General features: G+C 40.9%; 1 protein-coding gene across 1 annotated transcript in view; it reads right to left on the reverse strand.

The window, feature by feature from the left end:
- Nucleotides 1-5,881: 5,881 nt before the first annotated feature.
- KRI1 (KRI1 homolog) overlaps nucleotides 5,882-15,053 on the reverse strand; it is a 41,240-nt gene continuing 32,068 nt past the window's right edge. The window contains exon 19 of the mRNA XM_089662632.1: nucleotides 5,882-10,106. Within this exon, the coding sequence (XP_089518758.1) occupies nucleotides 9,326-10,106 (781 nt within the window). The 3' untranslated portion in view covers nucleotides 5,882-9,325. The remainder of the gene's footprint in view (nucleotides 10,107-15,053) is intronic.

Here is a 15,053-nt window from a genome sequence, read left to right on the forward strand (position 1 = left end):
CACCACACACAAATCCCTTCAAAGGTCCCACAAAATACATAGAGTACTTTTGGAGGGGTCTATGTGCTATTTTTTGTTTGGATGTTTGTTTTTTTGTTTAACAAAGATGGCAATTATAGCTGTCATTCATTTTCCAGCAATCTGAAAACTTTTTTCCTTTGTAAATGTCAGTACTAAGGGCTGGTTCACACCTATGCAGGTTGCGATTGATGTGTTTTCCCAATGCTTTTTTTCACATGCATTTTTAGTGCGCTTTTAGGAGAGGTCTGTTAGCATGTGGGAGAAACCAGCAAAAATACATCAAAAACACAAGCACTGCATTTTATATGTGTTTCCATTGAAGTCTATGAAACCAAAAAAGCAACTTGCTGCGGGAAAAAAAGTTCACAACCCTTTCCAAAAAACACACCAGTGGAAAACACAGATGTGAACGTGACCAATAGGAAACCATGTTAAATAGACTGTAGTGCGTTTCTGCAAAACTGAAAACGCACTGAAAAACACATAAGCTGCTCCTGGCCAAACTTTTTTTTTTTTGGCACTGGTACCTTTCCCGCATGGCAGGGTCCACCACCCACCCTCTTGCCTATTAGCCCAGAAAATGGGAATTTTTTTAATTGACAGATGCAGCTTCCATTGATTTTAATGGGTTTGGGTTTGACATCCAAACATCCCTGAAGTTTGCAGAACCCCTGCTGAACCCAGGGACTTGAACCTTGGACCCTCAGATTAAAGAAAAGCCTTACATTCTACCTTTTGAACTATCCAATCTCTGGCAGCCGTCTGTGGAAATCAATCCAAGATGCTTTTCAATTGAGATCTACTTTATAAGAGAAGAACAACATAGCCTAAAGAAACAGGGGGCAAAGTGACTGAAAGTAAATGTGTCTGGGTTGCCTAGGCTGACCAATGAACCTTTCTATTCATTAATCTGGGACAAATTGGAGAAAAAAGAAACAAGGGAGAATTTCACCTGCAACCAAGACAGCCAAAGGCAAAGAACACAGACCTTCTGGCTTAAACGTTCTTTCAGATTTCATCCAAATCCAAAGTTTATCCATAATTTGTATTGGCCTGCATTTTTCCTGTTCAGCAAATGGCTCATCTAAATGAGGCATTCACCCACCTTCACAATGAACCCTGGCCTGGCCTGGCCTGGTGGTTGTGGGGCATCTGCAGGCCAGGACTTTTTAGAATTTGGAAATCACTTTAAAATAAGGAGTTTTTATGAACTCAAGAACTGTGCCATGCTTCCTCCTGAAAATACTAATATCCCCAAACTCATATGTGTCATCAAATTACCACACAACTGTTCAATATGACAAAAAAATGAACATTTACAAACTTGAACATAGAATAAAAATATTTTAAACCAATAAAAGCCCCATAAAAAAAGTGTAGTCATTATTTCTCCAATCAATATAGTGCCACCAATCAATGAATATCAAGTATATATGCTCAAATCTTCTTTCAATTTGTGCACCTCCATCAACACACCTATGTGCTCTCACCTGGAGCTTTTGACCTCACATATATACTGCTCAAAGAAATTAAAGGAACACTTTGAAAACACATAAGATCTCAATGGGGAAAAATAGCATTCTGGATATCTGTACTGATATGGACGGGGTAATGTGTTAGGAATGTAAGGATGCCCCATCGTTTGATGGAAAAGAAAATTGTCAACCTACAGAGGACTGAATTCAAAGACACCCCGAAAATCAAAGTTTCATTGCAGCAACTCAGAATGGTCCTCAGTAGTTTGTATGGCCCCCATGTGCTTGTATGCATGCCTGACATCAGGGCATGCTCCTGAGATGACGGATGGTGTCCTGGAGTATTTCCTCCCAGATCTGGACCAGGGCATCACTGAGCTCCTGGACAGCCTGAGGTGCAACCTAGCAGTGTCAGATGGACCGAAGCATGATATCCCAGAGGTGTTCTATTGGATTTAGGTCAGTCGAGCGTGGGACCATTCAATGGTATCAATTCCTTCATCCTCCAGGAACTGCCTGCATACTCTCGCCACTTGAGGCAGAGCATTGTTGTGCACCAGGAGGAACCCAGGACCCTGTGCACCTGCGTAGGGTCTAACAATGAGTCCAAGGATTTCATCTCGATACCTGATGGCAGTCAGGATGTCACTGTCTAGCCTGTAGAGGTCTGTGCGTCCCTCCATGGACATGCCTTCCCAAACCATCACTGACCCACCACCAAAACGGTCATGCTGGAGGATGTTACAGGCAGCGTAATGTTCTTCACGGCTTCTCCAGACCCTTTCGTGTCTGTTACATGTGCTCAGGGTGAACCTGCTCTCATCTGTGAAAAGCACAGGGTGCCAGTGGTGGACCTGCCAATTCTGGTGTTCAATGGCAAATGCCAATTGAGCTCTATGGTGCCAGGCACTAGAGGACGTCAGGCACTCAGGCCACCCTCATGCAGTCTGTTTCTGATTGTTTGGTCAGAGACATCCACAGCAGTAGCCTGCTGGAGGTCATTTTTTAGGGTTCTGGCAGTGCTCATCCAAAGGAGCAGTTACTGGTCCTGCTGATGGGTTAAGGACTTCTACAGCCCTGTCCAGCACTCCTAGAGTAACTGCCTGTCTCCTGGAATCCCCATGCTCTTCTGGCAATGGCACGTATTGATATGCCATTCCAGAGTTGGGACTACCTGTGCAACCTCTGTAGGGTCCAGGCATCGCCTCATGCTACCAGTAGTGACACTGACCCTAGCCAAATGCAAAACTAGTGAAAACCAGTCAGAAAAGAGTAGGGAAAAAAATGTCAGTGGTCTCCACCTGTAAAACCATTTGTTTTGGGGGTAGTCTCATTGCTGCCCATCTAGTGCACCTGTCAATTTTATTAATACCAAAGCAGCTGAAACTGATTAATAACCCCCTCTGCTACTTAACTGACCAGATCAATATCCCAGGAGTATCATTGACTTGATGTTATACTCTGATTAAAAAGCGTTTCTTTAATTTTTGAAGCAGTGTATAATGTTTGGTCAAATAGCGCTGGTGTCCCTTTAATTGGACTTGGAGACAACAAAGGTCACTTGTGCTACATCGGTTTCTACTCTGAAAAAGCTGTTTGTCCTTTTGTCTTTTGGATTCTGATTGGGAGTGATTATAATTTTTTTTATCAATCGCTCCCATTCAGAATCAGAATCCAAAAGACATCGGACAAGCAGATTTTTAGAGCAGAAACAGATGCAGCACAAGTGACCTTTGTTACCTTAGGACAAGAAGTGTGTTGCTGGTAGGATCACCAGAGCAGTGGAGGTAGAAGGAGGAGGTTATACATAGTGGATGCGTCCACAAGAGTGAATCATTATCCAGGAGACATCTTGACTAAGGCTGGCCATACACTATACAATTTTCTGTCCAATTTCCTTTAGATTTACCTTAAACTATGTAGTGCAAGCCTTTCAGACCGCCCAGTGGGAGGGGTGAAACGCATCAGTTGGGAGCCATTGGTGATGTCACTTCCAGCAGGTGAAATGCACGCCGGGGTGGCATTTGTATGTTTTTTTTTTTTATCTGCCATTACTTGTGAGCGGAACACAATTTTAATTCTAATTTTAATAAACGGTATTTCACTATATGGGCCCCTTTTTCTCTTTATATACTACTTCACGAGGAGCTTATTCTCAGAAATGGGAAACTAACAAATGAAGATTAGAATAAGGATTGGACCCATAGGAGGACTAAAAATCCCACATAAGCCTAGATAAGAGTCCACGGGAGCTGATGAGACCACCGGAGGGGAGCACTAAGGATTCATTGCACTTTATGAAGAATCACTGTACGTTTACACATCAAGAGACTACATTAATTTAAATTTAAGAATTGTTTACATAATTATGTTGATGGTGTATGTTAGAGACAGATTTCATGAATTTAATATGTATATTTGAGGTATTTTGCACATTTATGGGGCATTGCTTTAACAGTATGTAGTGCAAGGGCCTGCCTAATTGGATACGAATGAAAGTGTTGGTTAGATTTGACCTCATATTAGATTGTTTTTGGTAATTCTAAAGCAAAATTCTCAAGAAAATTGTATAATGTATGGCCAGCCTAAGTCCAATGAAAGGGACACAAGTGCTATTTGACTAAACATTATGTATGCGAGGTCAAAAGCTCCAGGTGAGAGGACATCGGGTATGTTGGTGGAGGTGCACAAATTGAGAGAAGATTTGAGAATATATATTGGATATTCAGTGATTGCTGACACTAAAATGATTGGAGAAATAATGACTACACTTTTTGATGGGACTTTTATTGGTTTAAAATATTTTTATTCTATGTTCACTTTTTTAAATGTTCATTTTTTTGTCATATTGATCAGATTATATACACAGATGTGTGGTGATTTGATGACACATATGAGTTTGGGGATACTAGTACTTTAACCATTTGATGCCCGGCCTATGGCCAAATGGTGTCCGCAAAAATGTATGTCCTCCCGAACATGCGCAGTTTGCGCGCTTGCAGAGCCAGCGGCGTGATCTGTCACCGGCCGTGTACCTCGGACACGGCCGATGACATATCTGAGTACGGGCCCCCGTTGCCGGTACCATGTGACCTGCTGTGAACAATCACAGCAGGTCACATGACAGTTGTATACAATGGATGGCTTCATTCATGCCATCCATTGTATACTACTGCCTAGCTGTGAATGGTCACAGCTAATCACATGCACATGCCATGTGATTAGTTGTGGCCAAATCACAGCTGAGCACAAAAAAAAAAAAACCCTGAATGAATCAATGTCATTCAGGTAAATGCTTGCTTATAGCAAAGTACTTCTTTGCTATAAGCAAATTGTGTAAAAAAAAAAAAAAAAAATCTTAAAAAAAAAGAAAAAAAAATGTAATAAAAAATTTAAAATAAAAAAAATAAAAAAATATTTTTTTTTTCATACTGTCACCAGTCAGTGTCCCTGATCACCACCATGCCAGTTATATGATGACGCTGTACTACACTGGTGACAGTATGTAAAAAAAAAAAAAAATAGCGAAAATAATTTTTTTTATTTTTTCATTTTCCGAAAAATGACAAAAAAAAAAATACAACTTCAAAAAACTCGCCATTCCTCTTATGAAGTACGTCGGACTGTCTACTCTACAAAAAGGGGTCATTTGGTGGATATCTGTACTGTTCTGATATTCTTGGACCTCAAGAAATTAGATTGGCTGTCAGTACTTCAGGATTGATCAATATTCAGATCTATACCATAGTTTGTGAACTCTTTAACTTTCCTACAAACTAAAAAATACATCCTAATTTGGGTTATTTTCACCAAAGACATGTAGCAGAATACATCTCGGTCTAAATTTATGAAGAACAATTATTTATTTGCAAACGTTTATAACAGAAACAAAGAAAAACGTGTTTTTTAAAAAAAAAATTCGGGCTTTTTTGTTAATTTAGCAAAAAATAAAAACCCCAGCGATGATTAAATACCACCAAAAGAAAGCTCTAGCTGTGTGAAGAAAATGATAACATTTTAGTTTGGGTACAATGTTGTATGACCGCGCAATTGCCATTCAAAGTGTGAGAGCGCTGAAACCTGAAAAATGGCCTGGGAGGGAAGGGGGTAAAAGTGCCCGGTAATGAATTGGTTAAGGAGAAAGCACAGCACAATTTCTGAGTTTTTGTTACATGAACAAGAGTATGTGTAAAGAGTGAGCAGCTTTCGCTGAGAAGATGGATGAGATATTGTGTAAGAGCTGAGTTTGAGCTGCTCGCAAGGTTTCACTTATTTATTGCATTAAGGAGCTTTCATGCATCCAGCCCTCCCTATGTGAATAAATAAGGGGTACATAGCACCCCTACTAGTTCACACAATCTGTAGTGTAAATAAACACACTGATGCACTTTGGCAAGTCCTTTATTTAAAGAAAAGATAGCAATCTCATTATTAATCACATCAACCAAGGTTGCAGAGCCCCATCAATCTCAATGAGACACCTTTTCACCCGCCAAAGGAAATACAGCTCCTGGGTCCACCAGCTAAACGTAAACTAAGACATATAGGGTATCCTGGGTGAAGTCATTGCCCCAATATGGACTTATGTATATTGATCAGGGGCATTACAGGGGATCCTGTGCTACAGCTCTCAGGTATCTTGATGACAGTGCTAACAGGCCTACATTTACAGACACAAGCCAAAAGGTATAAATCTCCCTAAACAATAAAGCTATATCCTCCAGGTATTTTGATGGTAGCTCCAGCAGGTCTCAAATTCGGAGGCTAGAACCTTAGCTTTCACCTACACCCATCCCACCATCTCTAGCAGCAACCATCCCCCATCTTTACCTTAGTTTCCAGAACAGGAAAAAAAAGAGCTCTCCTTTAAGCTCTCCTGGGAGATACCCATCCGCCACTGTATTTTTTTTCCTGTGTTTTTGTTTTTATTTAATTTTTTATATTAGACTTTTCTCAGAAGGTCATCCTCCACAATTGAAGCAAAAAGTGTCCCTGTCAACAGACCACATTGTCAGTAGCAGGTTACACGTGACCAACACATAACCACAAGGGCACAGATAGCAAATAGCGTACACTGCACACTGGAGGAACCTTTAGTGAATGGAAAGGGGGATGCCAGTGATCTCCGGTAAGGATGTTGTGATTGGTCAGGAGGGGGTAAAGGTACAAGTCCTTACTAACTTAAGGATTGATTTTTAGGTGTGCTGTGTGGCTCTGGGAACCCACATGAGATGGAAAGTGAAACAGATGGTGTGAAGTGCAATGTTTTAGGGCTGTTAGCGGCTGTATCCGGGAAAATGAAGTGTGTGTATGGGGGGGAAGCTACATGGGGTGAGGTGATCATTGGTTTGACTATACTACCCTTATTTTTTAATAAAACAAAACATGGCAACAAGCAAACAAATTAAATGACCCCTGTTGAAAAGTCTGCATACCCTTAGTTCTTATTTCTGAGTATTGCCCCCTTTAGAATCAATGGCAGCATGCAGTCTTTTGTAAAAGTTGCCCTTTGAGGCCCAGAATTCTTGCAGGTGATATATCTGCCCATTCATCTTGGAAAAAGGCCTCCAGGGTCCTGCAAAGTCTTTGGATGTCTTGCATGAATCACACGTTTGAGATCTTGATAATAATAATAATGGCTCAATAATATTAAGGTCAGGAGACTGTGATGTCCACTCCAGAACTCCCTTTTCTGCTGTAACCACTGGAGGGTCAACCTGGCATTGTGCTTAGGGTAATTGGCATGCTGGAAAGTCCAAAAGCGTCCCATGGGCAGCTTTCATGCAGAAGAATGCAAATTGCCTCACAGTATTTTCTGATAACATGCTGAATTCATCTTGCCATAAATTTTCACAAGATTCCCCATGCATTTAGAGTCACACACCCCCAAAACATCAGTAAGACACCACCATGCTTCACAGTTGGGATGGTATTCTTGTCACTATAGGCCTTGTTGATCCCTCTCCAAACATAGCGCCTATGGTTGTGACTATAGAGCTCTATTTTGGTCTCGTCATTCCACATTACAGTGTGCCAGAAGCTGTGAGGCAAGTCAGGGTTGTTCTCTGCCATATTGTAAGCGGACATTTTTGTGGTATTGGCACAGTAAAGGCTTCTTTCTTGCCACTCACCATGCAGATCTTTTTTGTTCAAGTATCATTGTATTGTGCTCCTTAAAACAACCACACTGTCTTTCTCCAGAACAACCAATTTCTGCTGAAGTTGCCTGTGGGTTTTTTTTTATTCCAAAATATTCTTCTGGCAGTTGTGGCTGCAGTCTTTTTTGGTCTACCTGACCTTGGCTTAGTTTCAAGAGATCCCCAAATTATCACTTCTTAATTAGTGATTGAACAGTACTGACTTGCATATTCAAGTCTTTGTATATATCTTTTTATATCCTTTTCCATCTTTATAAAGTTCCATTACCTTGTTATGCAGGTCTTTTAACAGTTCTCTCCTGCTCCCTATGATTCAATATCTAGCCTGCTCAGTGCATCCTTGTGAGAGCTAACAAACACATTGACTAGTTAGACATTAATTGCAATTTAAAAAACCCCAGATGTGGGAAATTAACTTTTAATTGCCATTTTAACTGTGTGTGCGACCTCATGCATCTGTATCAAGGCAATACATTCCAGGGTGTGTAAACTTTTGATCATGGCCATTTTGGCAATTTCTGTTATCACTATGACTTAAAGGAGCCAAACAAATGTGTGATAATAAATGGCTTCATATGATTACGATCCTTAAATAAACAGCAGTTTTTTGGGGTTTTTTTGCATGATCAGTCAAAATATCAATATTGATGCCACAATTTCTGCCAGGGTATGCAAACTTTTGAGCACAATTGTACATACACACGATCAGTGAAGCTCTAGATATTTATATATCATTGATAGCAATATACTGCAGCTTACCATTCCTTAGATGTAGTGAATATATTGGTAATATTATTTACCTGTAAAAGCTGCCTCCTTCGATGTGATGGCAGGAGGCCTAGCAGACTCAGAGCTGTATCTCAAGTATTCCCCTTCACTCTCTGACCAGCAGCTACATAAAAAGTTATGCAGCAAGGTGAGGGGCAAAGGGTAATTACATACTCCCATAGGAAGAGAGGGCAATGACAGGAAGGATGTGAAAGTGTCCGGTATTGAAATGGTTAATGAGCTTATCTCTCTGATCTCTCCTCCTATCCGCATGCTCCTTGTTAGCACATGAGCATTGCAAAACAACCTGCTTCTTTTGCTGCTTCTACCCCTTCCAGTCTGACCACTGTACATGGAAGTGCAAAAGGCTGATATAAGGCATAATTTAGAAAATTGTACCACTTGCAATAAAAAAAAAAAAAATTTAATTATGTGTTCATGATTACAAAGCTGCATTTATTTATCTCATTAAATTGCCTGAAGTTTAGCTTTAGGGTATCTGCAATCTAAGTTAATCCAGTTCCCACATACACACACCCGATGTGGATGGGGGAAATCACTGAGTTCCTGCAGTCTGCTGCCGGGTAGACTTCCTCGCCGAAAGAAATGATCAGCGCTGCAGGCTATAGTTGGCGGCACTGAAAAATCCTCCCAAACAGAACTTCTCTATACCAAGTCAAAACAAAACAAAATTGGCCTGGGTGGAGGACTCATTGAAGAGAGAAGGTGTTCCCAAAGCTGATAAGGAGTATTTACATGACAAAAGATTTGAATACATATTTATCCTAACCTGCGTTTTAAAACTTAAGAAAAAATGTTTTATCTGTACACATGAAAAAAAATATTAACTGGCGCAATAAAGCATTTTAAATTGGGTTCTATAATAAATTTATGTTTGTAGCGTTAACAGTCCTGTATTTTGTCTTCTTTTGTGGTTTTCTTTAGTTTTTTTTCCTTCATCTTCCGCCTTTCTCTGCCCATTTGCCTATACTTCAGCCTCTTGGGGTTCAAGCCATATGCCCGCAGTCTCTGCCCACTAAATTCCCTCCCACCCATTCGCACCATGGCACCCAGAAGATGCCCAGCCTTCCGTTTTGGTTTCTTCTTCTTTTCTCTCAGACACAGGTCATTCACTTTTGCCTCCAGCACTTTAGCCTTGGCCGAGTCTTTCTTCCCTGACACCATACTGTTGGCACTTGGCTTGCTCTTGGTGCTTTTATTCACTGCAGTCTTCAGTTCTTTATCCTTGGCAGAGTCTTCCTTCTCCATTGGTATACTTTTGGGACTTGGCTTATCCTCTGTGTTTTTATTCACTCCTGACTTTTCCACTGTGCTTTTATTCACGGCTTTCTTTGGTACCTGTGCCTTGGCATAGTCTTTCACAGTGACAGGTCTACTGCTAGCATTTGGTTGGTCCTTTGTCCTCTTTTCACCATGAACCCCTTTAGACAAAAGCTGCTTTGTCAGTTCTTTTTCAGCAAAAGCTGGTTTCTCTCCTATCTCCAGCTTCAGTGAAGCTTTATTGTATGGAGATTTTTTCTGACCCGGGCCCAGCTGTGCAGTTGGTTCAGTTTCAACAGATTTGAATGGCATCTTTTTTTCTTCTGATTGGTTCTTCAGTTTCTCTCTGCGTTTCTTTCCTACTTTCGTCTTGGAGGACGTTGTAGATTCTGAGTTTTCAGCACTTGCAGAGTATACATAAAATAGTTGTGTTATTGTTCAAAAGCATTTAAAATTGAAAATACATATTTTCAGTCCTAAAAATGAATACATGCTTACCCCTTGCTCTAGTGCATTTTGTTAAGACAGCCTTGGACTGCACCCTTTTCCCACACGTATAATCCTTGCCTGCCTTGAAATGAGCAATGCATTCCCTGCATTATTTGACCATATGCCACATGATGCAGGGGAAGCCAGGTACCACTATATAATGTCTGTTTTTTTTTTAGTAAGCACACTAAAACATACATACATACATACATACATGTTCAGACAAAGCTTAGAAACACAATACTACTCTTTTAGGGCTCATTTACTCCAAAGACATGCTGGTAGGTTAATTGGCTCCTGTCTAAATTGGCCCTAGTATGTGTATGTATGAATGTGAGTTAGGGACCTTAGATTTTACGCCCCTTGAGGGTTAGGGACTGATGTGAATGTACAATATACAGTGGGGATCGAAAGTTTGGGCACCCCAGCTAAAAATTTGTATTAATGTGCATAAAGGAGCCAAGGAAAGATGGAAAAATCTCCAAAAAGGCATCAAATTACAGATTAGACATTCTTATAATATGTCAACAAAAGTTAGATTTTATTTCCATCATTTACACTTTCAAAATAACAGAAAACAAAAAAATGGCGTCTGCAAAGGTTTGGGCACCCTGCAGAGTTAATATCTTGTGCTGCCCCCTTTGGCAAGTATCACAGCTTGTAAACGCTTTTTGTAGCCAGCCAAGAGTCTTTCAATTCTTGTTTGAGGTATCTTTGCCTATTCTTTCTTACAAAAGTCTTCCAGTTCTTTGAGATTTCTGGGCTGTCTGTCACGCACTGCTCTTTTAAGGTCTATCCATAGATTTTCAATTATGTTGAGGTCAGGAGATTGTGAAGGCCATGGCAAAACCTTCAGTTTACGCCTCTTGATGTAATCCCCCGTGGATTTCGAGGTGTGTTTAGGATCATTATCCATTTGTAGAAGCCATCCTCTCTTTAACTTCAGCTTTTTCACAGATGGCATCAAGTTACCATCCAAAATTTGCTGAAATTTTATTGAATCCATTTTTCCTTCTACTCGTGAGATGTTCCCTGTGCCACTGGCTGCAACACAACCCCAAAGCATGATTGATCCAACCCCATGCTTAACAGTTGGACAGAGGTTCTTTTCATTAAATTCTGTGCCCCTTCTTCTCCAAACGTACCTTTGCTCATTCCGGCCAAAAAGTTCAATTTTCGGTCCACAGAACTTGTTTCCAAAATGCATCAGGCTTGTCTATATGTTCATTTGCAAAGTTCAAACGATGATTTTTGTGGTGAGGACGTAGAAGAGGTTTTCTTCTGATGACTCTTCCATGAAGACCATATTTGTACAAGTATCTCTTTATAGTGGAATAGTGGACCACAACTCCAGTGTCTGCCAGATCTTTCTGGAGGGATCGTGCAGTCAAACGTGGGTTTTGAATTGTTTTTCTCACAATCCTGCGAGCTGTTCTGTCTGATATTTTTCTTGGTCTTCCAGATCTTGCTTTAACTTCCACTGTTCCTGATGACTACCATTTCTTAATTACATTCCGAACAGAGGATATTGACATCTGAAAACGCTTTGCTATCTTCTTATAGCCTTCTCCAGCTTTGTGAGCGTCAACTATTTTCAGTTTTCTAGACAACTGCTTAGAAGAACCCATTGTGCTGATTGTTGGGGCAAGGTCAGATGAGTCTGGGCATTTAAAACCTTTGAGCTTGACATCACCTGGTCTTCCCAGACGATGATTGAGAACAATCCATGACACTCGCAGGTCTCAGCTTGGCAAAGGGGGCAGTGCATGCTATAAATTCTGCAGGGTGCCCAAACTTTTGCAGACGCCATTTTTTTGTTTTCTGTTATTTTGAAAGTGTAAATGATGGAAATAAAATCTAACTTTTGTTGACATAAGAATGTCTAATCTGTAATTTGATGCCTTTTGGAGATTTTTCCATCTTTCCTTGGCTTCTTTATGCACATTAATTAAAATTTTTAGCTGGGGTGCCCAAACTTTCGATCCCCACTGTATATGAAAAAGTGCTGCATAAATTGACAGCGCTATATTAGTACCTAAAATAAATAAATTTACACATGAAGCAAGAAGGCAGTATAAGTAGGCGGTTAAGCTGCAAATTTGCAATCATAATATAAAACATTGCAGTCAGAAGGGAATGTATTCCTGCTGCGGCCACTGCACAATGTATACACCATGTTGTGTTTGCTACCAACACCAAACACAACTCATTCAAGTGAACAGAGTCACACTGCAACTACCCTGCAACTGTGTGTAGTGTACATGGTTGTGACCTACTGCTGTGGAATTTCAAGGGTTAAAACAGGCAGCAAGGAGATGACATATTGCCTCCAAGCCCTCTAAAACCAATCCACCACGGATCGCTTTTCAGAAGGTGGTGAAAACTGCTGTGAGGGTAAACTAATCTTTTAGGGGATAAGTGTATGTCTGCAAAAAAAAAATAGTGCATGCTTTTCTGCTTCTAAAAATGCTACAGATACAGAAAAATTCCCTTTGATCCTGCCAGAAATCTAGTGAGCTGCTGTTGCGCTGAAATCCAAAGCAGTGTTAACAGTTCGCCCAGTTCTCCTTTTGAGGATTAAAGAACACCACCTTTTCTCCTCTGTTCATAAAAAGAGGGATGTGTTCTGTAGTCCTCAAGGGGTAAACTGGACAGGGCTGTTTATACTGCATGGAATTTCAGTGCAGCAGTGCAAATGTATCTGTCAAACAGACATTAGGAGCGCATTGAGTTTCTGGCAGATCAATGGGTATTTGCAACATTTTTAAAAATAAATATAATTGCATGTACTACAGAAAGGTACTGAATTTTTTTTTTTCCCCTACAGATAAATGCTTTAGTAACATCTAAAAGGAAAAACAAACATACACCATCCACCAATAGTATAAAACATTCATATATACATAGTCAAAGTATAGCACAAACTTAACCCGCATGACTTTAAATTGCCTGGGATATGTCTCTATTTATTTAGAGCATAATATTTCTACATACATGTTCAGACAAAAGCTTAGTAATATTACCAGAGAACAATACCAGTAAAAGTAGGGAGAAATGGTATGGTACAATGCTTCAGGGGTGCAAAACACCCCCTTTCACAAGCAGTTCTCTTGTAAGTGCTCCCTTACCAAAACTTAACAGTTAACCTAACCCCTCACATGAGACCTTAAAGCAGGGGTGTCCAACCTTTTGACCAGGGGAAGACTGACCATTTGGAAACTCGAGCACTGACCGAGGGCCCAGAGTCAGTAGGGGGCCCCATGAGATGCCCCTGGTACCTTTTTCATAGGCTTTTTTGAGTTTGGGCAAAAACACAGGGGCCCCATGATCCCCTATTGCCCAGGGGCCCCATGAGTTGTCAGTCCGCCCCTACTTTTGACCTCCCTGGGCCGCAATGGAAGAAGAGGAATTGTCTTGGGCCACACATAGAATACACTAACAATAAGGATAGCTGATGAGCTGAAAAAGTTGGGCAGATCACAAGTTAATGATCACTGATAAAGATAATGTACCTGAGTAATAAAAAATATTACCAAAAAAAAAACATTACAAAAGAGGGCAGCATAAAATTAGTGTGATATTTGTTATGGTTTTTGATAAATGAACACATCAATATCTGGTTCGAAGGATGTAGTGGCAATTCTCAATGAATTCTCAAGGTGCCGATCAGATATTTTGGTTCTAATTTTGCCCTTAGTGTGCTTCATCCTAGAAAAGAGCTGCTCACAAATATAGGTGCTGCCGAAAACGGATGACATGAATAAGGCATGATTGTGAAGAGTGGAAGATTTTTCTTTGGGAAGATAAAAGTCCAATAAAGAGACACTGCCAAACTTTCTTCGGCTGCATGTATTCAATAAGCGTAAAAACACATTTTTACAAAGCTTTTATTTTTTTATTTAACTTTTTTTGGGCCACAGGTTGAATACCCCTGCCTTAAAGGAAAACTGTGTTTAGAGAAATATGTAAGCTGCTATTGCTGACATTCTAAAAATGCTAGTTGCCTGGCTTTTAAAGCAGAGTTCCACTCACACTGTAAAAAATAAAAGTCAGCAGCTACAAAACCTGTCCCAGGATCCCGCGGTGTCCTCCCCGCAGCCTGTTTCACCAGCCGTCCTGTGTTCCAGATGTCAGCATCTTCAGTGTGGGCACCCGGCTGTAGCAGCTTGCGGCTTCATACCTGGGTGCCTACTGCGCATGCGCGAGTAGCGCTGCGCTTCCTGAATGGCCCCGACGTCTTCTGGGACCTGTCGCATGTCCCAGAAGACTACGGGGAGGGAGGGTAGGAGGACAACGTCTGCTTCCGATCACCTAGGCGATTGTAGCGGAAGTGGGAGCGGGTACCTGTCAATTTCAGGTACCCGCTCCCCAAAAGGTGCCAATCCTTAATAGGGAGCAGGGGAACAATCTTTAAAGAGGAGCTTCCCCTTTTGCGTGGAACACTGCTTTAAGCTCATCTATTGACAATACTTGGAGCCATAGATTTCAAACAAGCACCTAAGCCAGACAGCCAAGCAAAAAACATTTTCAGGAGACAGCCAATAATGGCATTCTGACTTAAATATTTAAGGTAACCCCTAAAACATTTTTTTTTTTTAGTTTTCAATAGAACCTCTCGTTTTTTGTTCTTTTTTGACCGCTTGTGCCATCTCTGGAGAGATGTCCCCTCACTTCCTGCCCTAGTGACACCAAGATAGGACAACACAGAGCTCAATGAAAACCTCAAAACCATTCCAATCCCTCCCCTCCTATAATATTATGTGCCTTTCTGGGTGTCTCTGTCCCCCTGTAGGAGAGCCCTTGCTCCCCTGCATCCACCGCTCATATGAATGAGCCCTCAACTAATCTGCCCATTCTAAGA

This window comes from Staurois parvus, unplaced genomic scaffold (genome assembly GCF_062004578.1).
Source record: "Staurois parvus isolate SC_StPar_1 unplaced genomic scaffold, SC_StPar_1.0 ptg001506l, whole genome shotgun sequence".
NCBI lineage: Eukaryota > Metazoa > Chordata > Amphibia > Anura > Ranidae > Staurois > Staurois parvus.